The sequence below is a fragment of the Camelus dromedarius genome, chromosome 12 (assembly GCF_036321535.1).
Source record: "Camelus dromedarius isolate mCamDro1 chromosome 12, mCamDro1.pat, whole genome shotgun sequence".
Taxonomy (NCBI): Eukaryota; Metazoa; Chordata; class Mammalia; order Artiodactyla; family Camelidae; genus Camelus; species Camelus dromedarius.
In genome coordinates this window covers 35021219-35030627 of record NC_087447.1, presented here as the reverse complement: position 1 = coordinate 35030627, position 9409 = coordinate 35021219, and the positions used below count along the sequence as shown (strand labels likewise).

Genomic DNA, 9409 nt, shown 5'->3' with positions numbered 1-9409 from the left:
CTAACGAGATGGCAGAGATATGGGTAAAGTTAAAAAAACTAGTCAGGGCTGCAAAGCCACCTAAAGACTAGTCAAAAGCAGGTAGCTATTGCCAACCCTTAGGCTGAAGTTAAAGGTGGCAGCCTGGAGCAGTAGCCATAGAGGAGCACAGAACCACTATCAGAATCTCAATCCCAGCCTCACCCTGCAGGCTGGGTGTGGGGAACCTCAACCATGTGCTCCCCCAACCGCAGATCTGCCTCTGACTCTCATTAGCTGAATCCAAGCAGAAGCCAGAGAACAAGTGAGCCCTGGTGATACAGTTCATGGAGGTCAGCCTCCAGGGGCAGGGTGGAGAAGGGCCAAAATGGATCCGGGTGGTGGGAGGGCAAAGAGAATAACCAGCACAGAGGGGAGATGCCTCTGCACTGTGGGCAACCTATGTCTATGATCATTGCCCACTGGGTAATCAAACATTGATACAGCTCTGTGGGTTACAATTCTAGACTTCATGTTTTGTCTATTTAGGTATTTGTGTATTCAATCTTATTACAATCTGTGCCACTTAATTAGTAGGTCTGGGTTTAGACAAGGGTATCTATGCTTTTTAAAAAGCCTCCCAAGTAATTTTGACAGACCTCACTTTTTCAGAACCACTGTTACATTCCCACCTTTTTTTTTTTTTTTATAGATAGGAAACTAACATCCAGAGAAATGAAAAATGCTCTGACTTGGCCACTCTCTGAGAACTATCCCTTAGGTGACACTGAAGGGTTTGGCTGGAAAACTGAAACGTTTGCACATGTCTTCTAGCCCAGTTCCTCCATTTTACTGATGAAAAAACTGGGCTCCAAAGATGGACTGATGTGCCCGGTCATATAACTAGCAAGTCACAGAGGAGGGGGACTAGTACTAAATACAGTATTTTTCAACCCAGTGTTCTTCCAGGTAGCACACTTTGTAGGAGTGTTTGTGTGTGTGTGTGTGTGTACAACAAAGCTCTGGGGGCCACAATTCTAGTCTCCCATATTCTGGTAGGGTGAATCTCCCCACAGCCCCGACTGGAAAGAAAGTAGAACGGGCAGAGTTTATCGGTCTCTGGGACACTTATTTAAAAGGAGTCTGGAAGGGATGGGTGAAGGCTGTGGATGAGCCTCAGTCCCAAGCCTTGACTCTCACCCTTATTGCCCTTGGCTCTGAATCTCTGGTTGTCAATTCTATCACTAGAAGAGGACTGCTCCCTGCTCTGAGAAGGTGTCAGGTCAACAGCACAGGCTCTAGGGAAACTAAGCAGGGTCCAAAAGAAAAAAAAAAAAAGGCACATTTTGGAACAGGCTCACAAGAGCTCTCAGTCTGAGGGCTTTTCCCCAGCCAGCACAAGGCGGAGTCAAAAACTAGGGTCTCAGTGTCACCATTCCAGGATGTTTAAAACTCCTTGATGGCTGCTAATTAGAGCTGGGTAGGGCTGGTTATCTCACTCTAATTCCCCAAGCCTGACACACAACTACCCTCCTACAGCAGATCAAAAACCAGTGGCCCATCTTTTTAAGCTGTATCTTAAATTTCCATCTCCAGGAAGACTCCTCGAGTTGAATTTCCTGAAACCAGCAGCCCTTGGCCTTCCCAATCCTACACATGTTGGGCTTGGGAGGAATCTTGGAGATCATCCACTCATCTTATATACGAAGAAATCAAGACCAGAGAGGGAAAGTGATTCACCCAACCACACAGCATGGAAGTGGCAAAAGTGGAACTAGATTCCTGTCCATTTGACTGTCTACCAGTTCTTTCATGTGATTCCCATAATTCTGTACATGCTTGGTTCCCAATGTGCCTGTGTACCTTTAGTCTATGTAATATCAACATTAATCTACTTAAGCTCCATTTTTGGCAGAGTTAGTTCACACTCCTGTGGGCCTTTAAGTATGCTCAGGTCTGCCTGTCCATACTTCATTCCTGTTGTGTTCTTGTGTGTGTTCAATTCTCTTGAGTTGTGAGAGGTGTGTGCCTAAGAATTGAGCAACTGTGTTTATTATGGGTCTATAGGGTGCTGCATGCCTATATATGTGTCTCTGTTTTTACGATGAAGGATGTGTGTCGACCTGCGGCTCTCAGTTTTGTGTCTATGTACTTGTTTGGTGCCCAAGGGTAGTTGTGATCCTGTATGTGTTTGTGCATATGTATGGGTATATGGGCTGCTATGTGTTTCTTTTCATGTTGAAACGTGTGCGTCTCCTGACCATTGTGTGTCCATTTGCCTGTATGTTTGTATGCAGTGAGGGTTGTGGGTCTAATCGCAGTTGTGTCCATGTGGACTGCATGTTTAAAAGTTGAGGGGAATCTGCCTTTGCCTTCTATCCCCGGGTTACGAGAAAAATGTGTGTAGCCGTGAGCCCAGGACAGGAATGTGTTTGTCTCTTGGCCAAGCTCCGTCCTCACTCAGGGCCGGAGATCACGGATAGGTTCCGGGATGTCTTGGCACTGATTCCCAGAGGGGCGGGGCCTGGAGGACCCTGCCTCCTGCCCCCTGGGAGAAGCCTTTCTTCTCCCGGCTAAAGCGGCTGCGCAGGGGTTGGGGGTCGCTGTAGGGGTTGGGGTGGGCGGGGCCTATCCGGTATTACCAGCCAGACCCCGCCCCACGCCGACTCCAGCCCGCTCATTGGCCATGTCTGCGGTGACGTCGTGGGGATGGCAGAAAGAACCCCTAGCGCCCGGCGTGCGGGAGGTTTTGTTCGTCACCCGGGCTTCGTTGCGTCGTCGTCTCCTCACCTGGCCGCGAGTGCGTCCTGGCCGCTGCAGCCCGGAACGGGGTGCCAGCTGCCGCCGCTGCCGCCGCCATGGTGTCCCCGGTCACTGTGGTGAGTGAGTGAGCGAGCGAGCGAACCAATGTCCGGCGCAGCCGCAGCCCACCGACCTGAGGACTGGGCTGCGGCAGGCCAAGCCGCCGAGGGGCCGAGGAAGGGCAGGGATCCCGCGGCGGTCCGCGTCCCCAGGCGGGAGGCGGCGCTGTCACGGCCCCCGGCATCCCAAATCGGGGCGCCACTCCTCCGCGCGCCCCCAGCCGGCCCGCGAGAGGGAGGAAAACAGTGGGCACGTGACTCGGAAGCATGACTTGGTTGATCTCTGTATCTCGCGCGGGTCCGCGGGGTCGCTGCCGCGTAGAGGGGACGGCAGCGGGCCGCTGGTTTCCGCGTGCGCAGAACACAGCGAGGCGTGGGAGAGGGCGGGGGAGGGCAGAAGGGTTACTGGGACCTACAAGGAATCCTGTTTCAAATGTATTTCCTCCTTTTCCTCATCTTCTAAATAAATCTGGGGCGGGGCACAGGACTACTCTAAGTTAACGCAGCCTTGATAACGCGCTGGATGAAAAGGGGTCGTTCTCTATTGACACCTCTTCCTGTTCAAGACTTTCTCACCTGCACCTCTGTCTCTCCCCGCTCCCCTCTTCCTTCTAATGCTGGGTTCTCTACGACTGTCAAAGCCTCCCCGGCTACTACGGCTTGTTTCTCCTTCTAGGAAATATGGGGCTGGGAGAGGGGTGTGGAGTAGATGCTTCCGAGCGCTGGCAGGTGGCTGTTGGGGAGATCTGGGGACAGTGAGGATAAGCGTCTCCTGCCGTCTCCTCCTCTGCCCATATCCCTGCTCTGACCAGCCTACATGGGGCAGTCTCCATAGGAAGGAACTTAGTCATCTCTTCTCACCGCTCTCACCCCCAAGAGAGCAAGCGTAGGCTTAGACCCTGGACTCACCCATCTGCCTCTTCCCAACCTTCTTCATCAGTCCGATCAGCCCCCAGGTAACCAGGGAGTGGTGGTCTGAGAGTCTGTGTGTATCCCCAGAGCCTTATTCTGGGCGGCTTACCCAGCCAGAGGCATATCAGTTTGGCAGAATGTGAGTATATCGGGAACCTCAGCTGCTGGGAATCACTCTGAGAGCCCCAGTAGCAGATGGCTAAGGAAAGGAGCTTCCTGGGAATCACAGATTCAAAATATCTGCAGCAGCCCCCTCCCTCAGCTTGCAGAGTGCCTGAATGGCCTTGGACACAACCTTTCTTTAGCTGCCCTCCCCCCTAATCCAGCTGAGACCAAGTCAGCTGCTCTAACTTCCCCTCTCAGTTCCCCCTCTTCTCCCAGCCTGTCTGCTGGCTTCAGATCAAAAGCTGGGAAAAGAAATCCTCCCTCCCCTTCCTGCCTCTGTTTCTGATGTGCCTTGAATTTCCCCTGTTCTCTGGGGAATAAGACTGACTGACACCTCCTCCAGCCTTCCAGTCCCTGAGATTGCTGGTCTTTCGGGGACAGTTTTCTTGCTCCCAATTTATGAGTCCATTTCTCTAGGCAGCATCCCTGAGGCAGTGGGAGTGGAGGCTGAGTTGCAGACAAACAAGGAGGGAGAGGGGCTGTGGGGGCTGAGGTGGTTGGCAGTGCCCACCCTCATGCATTCCTGGCACTCACCTGGTGTTGCCAGACCTGAATCCCATGTCCTGGCCCCACTGCTGAGGATCACGAGTCGGCCAGTTGGGGCGTCTCTGTGGTTTCCTGTTGACTCCACTCTATTCCAGACAGCTGGGGGCTGATGCTGGCAAAGAGAGGCTAAAGGGGCTTTGGGTAGGTTAAAGGAGTGTGTGGGAAAGGAGAAGCATTGGGTTGCAGGATGGAACACTATCCCAAAATCTGTTTTCTGCCCAGTGACTATTCTGGTCCTGCCCCAGGGCCAAGAATGGACGTGAGTAGCAGGAACAGTGGAGCCCTTTCCCTTCCTAATCAATTAAGCCTCAGGCTAATTAATAGTGGGCTTGTTCACATTCTGCTAGCTGGTTGGGGCAGGTTAAACTGGGTTTCTGTGTGTCAATCCTTATTGCTTGGGAGGTGGGCCTGTCTCTGGGGTGGATGCCTGGGCTGAGGGTGTGGGCTCTGGGCCCCGCACTGGGCTTCTGAGCTCCCACACTCTGAGTGCTGCCCTTGTCCTATGTCCTCCAGGTGAAGAGTGAGGGACCCAAGCTGGTGCCCTTCTTCAAGGCCACCTGCGTGTATTTTGTGCTCTGGCTGCCCTCGTCCAGCCCGTCATGGGTCAGCGCCCTCGTCAAGTGCCTGCCCATCTTCTGCCTCTGGCTCTTCCTTCTGGCGCATGGCCTCGGATTCCTGCTGGCCCGCCCCAGTGCCACCCGCATCTTTGTGGGGCTCGTCTTCTCTGCCATAGGTGATGCCTTCCTCATCTGGCAGGACCAGGGCTACTTTGTGCACGGTCAGTCATCACAGCAGCTACCTGGGAGGAATCCTGTGGTGGAGGGCTGGAGGGTCCTAGGGGGCCAAGGATTTGGGACAGGGGGTTTTAACAAGAATATGGGGAATTTGAGGGGTTCTGAGGCCAAGGACTGTGGGGCCCCTGTTGGAGGATGACCTTGCTGGTGATCTGGTGATCAGTTCTGGAGTGTCACAGGAGAGCTGGGGGTTGTCTCTGCCTTTGTGGGTTTCTTCCCACCTCTTGTTACTCCTAAAATATTGCAGTCCCACCCCCACCCCCCCGTTACCTGTTACTCACCTGAGCCTGCTCTTAATATCCCATCTTCCCCTGTCACCCCCCAGGTCTGCTGATGTTTGCTGTGACCCACATGTTCTACGCCTCGGCCTTTGGCATGCGGCCATTGGCTCTTCGGACAGGTCTGGTGATGGCAATACTGTCGGGCCTATGCTATGCCCTCCTCTACCCAAGCCTGTCAGGTGCCTTCACCTACCTGGTGGGGATCTATATGGCCATTATCAGCTTCATGGGCTGGCGGGCTATGGCAGGGCTACAGCTGGTTGGGGCAACCTGGCGCTGGACTGAGCTGGCAGCAGGCAGTGGTGCACTGCTCTTTATTGTCTCGGACCTGACCATCGCCATCCACAAGTTTTGCTTTCCCGTGCCCTATTCGCGGGCACTCATCATGTCCACGTACTATGCCGCCCAGATGCTCATCGCCCTGTCAGCTGTTGAGAGCCGGGAGCCAGTAAAAGACTTCAGACTGAGCAAGGCCAAATGAGGGGCCAGGTTCTGGTCTCCTCCTGGGGCTGGGGTCCAGGACCTGGGAACGTGCAAGAGTTGGATCAGAGTGGCTGCAGTACCAGCCTGGGGCAGCAGGTGTTACCTGTGAAGTGTACAAATTTGAGGGAGTAAGCAGGAAAAGGATCTTTCTAGCAAAGCTAGTGGTCCAGGACAATGTTGATTGCTAAAAAGAGCCAGCCTAATGCCCCTTGCTGGAGCCAGAAGTAGCTATCTCTCCACCTCGACTCCATGTGAACTATCATAGCCCCTCTGGAGGGCGATGGTGCTCAGCTTCTTGACCTCCCCCAGCTCCTGCTAGATGGGAGAGTCTGACTCACCCACTCCCACTCTTCCCGATCCGCACAGAGTTGAAGGAAGAGGGGAGAAGTCTGTGCTAAGATGACCCACCCCCAGGGCCTGAAGCCCCTTTCCCAGCCCCCTAGTTGGGAAGATTGGATGAGGGTGGAGTCTCCCTTTCTCGTCTATCCTCATTACTTGAACAATCTTAATCTCTTAAGTGTTGGGTGGGAAGGTGAAGGGGTGTCTGTCCAGTTAGGCAAGATTGGGGACTTCTTTGGCCTGGGATTTTGGGGTACCGAGGATGCAAGTTGGTCCCATCTCTCTCAAAGGCCAGCCCAGAGCTCAGGCCCCACACCACCCCCCTCAGACCCTATGCCCAGGGCCAGGGTGAACCATGCCAAAGGAAGGGGCCAGCCTGTATGTATGTGTCTGTACATGTGATTCTTGTGTGTGGTCTGTCTCCAAGCCTGTCTATGTCTTTCTCTGCCAACTGTCTCTGACCTGCTGTGTGTCAAAGTCTTATAGGGAGAGGACCTCAGGGAGCTGCTGAGGGGGTGCTGAGCCTGGCTCAGAGAGCTGGGAACCCCCCCCCATACACACCCACTCTCAATGCTTTCCTCCTTGCGCTTCCTGCACTGGGAGCAAGAGGAGGGGGCTCCAATGACACTCTAGGGTCATAAGACCCAAGGCACATTCAATGCAAGGGGAGCAAGGATGGGAGAACTCCATCCTATCCCTCATGTGAAAAAAATAAATAAATAAAAACCAAGGGTAACTCACTGCCCTGCTTGTCTGCCTGGGTGGCACGTGCCTATCCTGGAGAGGAGGGGATGGGGGCATGGTGCCAGGGGTCCTAGATGTCCTCACAGCCTGACCAGTGCATCTTGGCACCAGGCTGGCTCCCAGGCTCTGGTAACACTGTGCTGGTTAGAGTGGGTCTCACTTCCCGGTCATGTCTGTGGGTGAGGATGTAGTTCAGGAGGGTGGGGGGGTGGGTAGTATTTGCCACCGTCCAAATTTGTCCTTGGTGCACTTCCCTGTGCACAGGTACCCGACATCTTTGGTGACTCTTAGCTACTCAGTGTCCTCTACTGCTGCCCATCCTCTCATCCCCCCTACCCCAGACCTGCTGCCTGCTCCAAAGTGACCCACATTCCCTTCAAGCCCCACCTCTCTCCCTGGACTTGGCTCAGTTGGACAGCTAGGAGGAATGAGATTAGATTGTCTGATTCATACTTCAGATGTGAAGCCCTGGCAGAATAACATGTCACCACACTCCAGGGCCATTTGCATCTTAATGGCAGTGCCCTGACCCAGAAATAGAAAGGGAAGCCTTGGGTGGTGGTGAATACACCATTCATAGAGGGGTTGTACAGTTGTGGGGATGTGATCGAGAGACTCAAGTCCCATGTGGGTGTTGGATGAATCAGTGATTTTCAAATGGGCTTTTACAGAGACTCCTAGTGGGAGCTTACAGAAGAATAAGTAGAGGTGGGAGGGTCAAAGACCAACCCCCACCCTTTTTCAAGTCCAGCACCTTAAGATTTTTTTTTTTAAAGGAAAGATTCTGCTGCAAAACTATAATTTGAAATCTAGTGAGCTGGATGACCAATCTCTTCTAGCTTTCAGATGCTCTGATTCTCAAATGGAACCCTGGACACTGCAGAGGCAAGGTCTTGATCCCTTCAAACCCCAGAACTCTGAAGACATACTTAACCTGGTGTGAAGAAATGGGAAGGGGCAGAAGCAGGATGGGGAGAAAGATGAAGCCAGCAATACTTGCTCCCCTATGCCCTGAGGGAAGGGAGGGTGCAGTGTGGCCTCAGAGGAGGCAAAGGCAAGTCAAGGCCCAGTCAAAAGGGGACTAGTCACTCCTCATGTGCGTGGGTTTGGACCAAGCTCTCGGGGATTCAGGTTCTGTGTATCCCCATCACACAGCCAAGTCCATCTCCTCGGTCTTTGCTGTACACCATGGTCAGGCACAGGCAAGGGTGTGCTCAGTTTATTGTCCTGTCCTTTCACTGAATGTTTACATTGACAAGCACCACAGAGCAAACTGGGCCTCCCTCTGTCGGACCACATAGAAGATAGGCCAAGAAGCTCCACATCTTCCTGATGCCTGGGCTGGGTTGGAGCTCACATAAGGTACTTTGATTTCTTCTGCAGACTCTCAGTGACAGATGCTAGAATTGACTTGTCAACTTTGTCTGAAAGAGCAAAGCATTTGTTGGTGTCAATGATGGTAAGGGAGACTCCATATTGCTGGACCTGCTGCAGTCACTATGAAGGAACCAAGGGCTGGACCCTGCCTAGGATCTTCATTCCTCCCCAGCCCCAGTCTCCCAGGGTCAGCTGAGTGTATGAGGCCAAGAGTTATCAATTATGCAACACAATATTTGCCAGGCATTGTGCCAGGCACTTTTATGTACTATGTCATTTAATCCTCATACCAGCCTTAAGAAGTAGATGAGAAAACAGGCTCAGAGTGGCTCTCACATGGCTGGTCAGTGTTGGAGCCAGGGCCCTGGGCCCATGTGCTTCCAACCAGAATTAAGTTGTCAGGGGCTCTCTAGCTGTGGAATGAAAGGTGGATGTCTCCCACAGTGCATTCTCTGGCCTAGTTCTGTTACACAGTTCAGCAGCCACTTCGGAGGCATCATCTCAGTGCCAGACATTTAGCTGAGTACTTGAGAGACAGAGCAACAGGACATGGTCCTTTCCCCAGAGAACGCCATCTGTAACGACAAAAAAGGTCTGTAACCATAGAGACCATGGACATCTGAGAGAGCTATGGACACTTCAGAGTGGCAGATGATGAGGCTGAGACATAGATGGTAGGGGAGCCTGTTGATTGTGATTTTATCTAAAGGATCAAGGGAAAGCTAGGAGGGAGTTTAAGCAAAGGGGAGCAAGGCAGGTCATCTTTTCATTTAGAGAGATCATGCTACTAGCTGAACTCTCCTGAAAATAGTACTGTGTGTAGGAAGAAATAAAGTATTTGCCCTACATGTGCACACAGGAGCAGAAACATGGCACACTGTGTGCAGAGGAAGGCCTCCACTAGGTTCCCTTTAGTCTTCCCCTCATTGGTGCCTCCCATCTACCCTTT

At 52.7% G+C, this 9409-nt stretch overlaps 1 protein-coding gene across 1 annotated transcript; it reads left to right on the top strand.

Moving 5' to 3' along the window:
• The first annotated feature begins 2676 nt into the window (after window positions 1–2676).
• TMEM86A (transmembrane protein 86A) lies at window positions 2677–7093 on the top strand. Its single transcript, XM_031459907.2, has 3 exons — window positions 2677–2837; window positions 4956–5220; window positions 5562–7093. The coding sequence occupies exons 1-3, from the start codon at window positions 2817–2819 to the stop codon at window positions 5996–5998; spliced, it is 723 nt and encodes a 240-aa protein (XP_031315767.1). The 5' UTR covers window positions 2677–2816; the 3' UTR covers window positions 5999–7093.
• The last annotated feature ends 2316 nt before the right edge of the window (window positions 7094–9409 follow it).

Excerpts from the sequence above, each read along its gene's own strand:
- TMEM86A (XM_031459907.2), top strand. The coding sequence starts at position 2,817 with ATGGTGTCCCCGGTCACTGTG. Across the intron at positions 2,838-4,955 it reads TGGTGTCCCCGGTCACTGTG|GTGAAGAGTGAGGGACCCAA; the intron begins GTGAGTGAGTGA and ends TATGTCCTCCAG. Across the intron at positions 5,221-5,561 it reads CCAGGGCTACTTTGTGCACG|GTCTGCTGATGTTTGCTGTG; the intron begins GTCAGTCATCAC and ends GTCACCCCCCAG.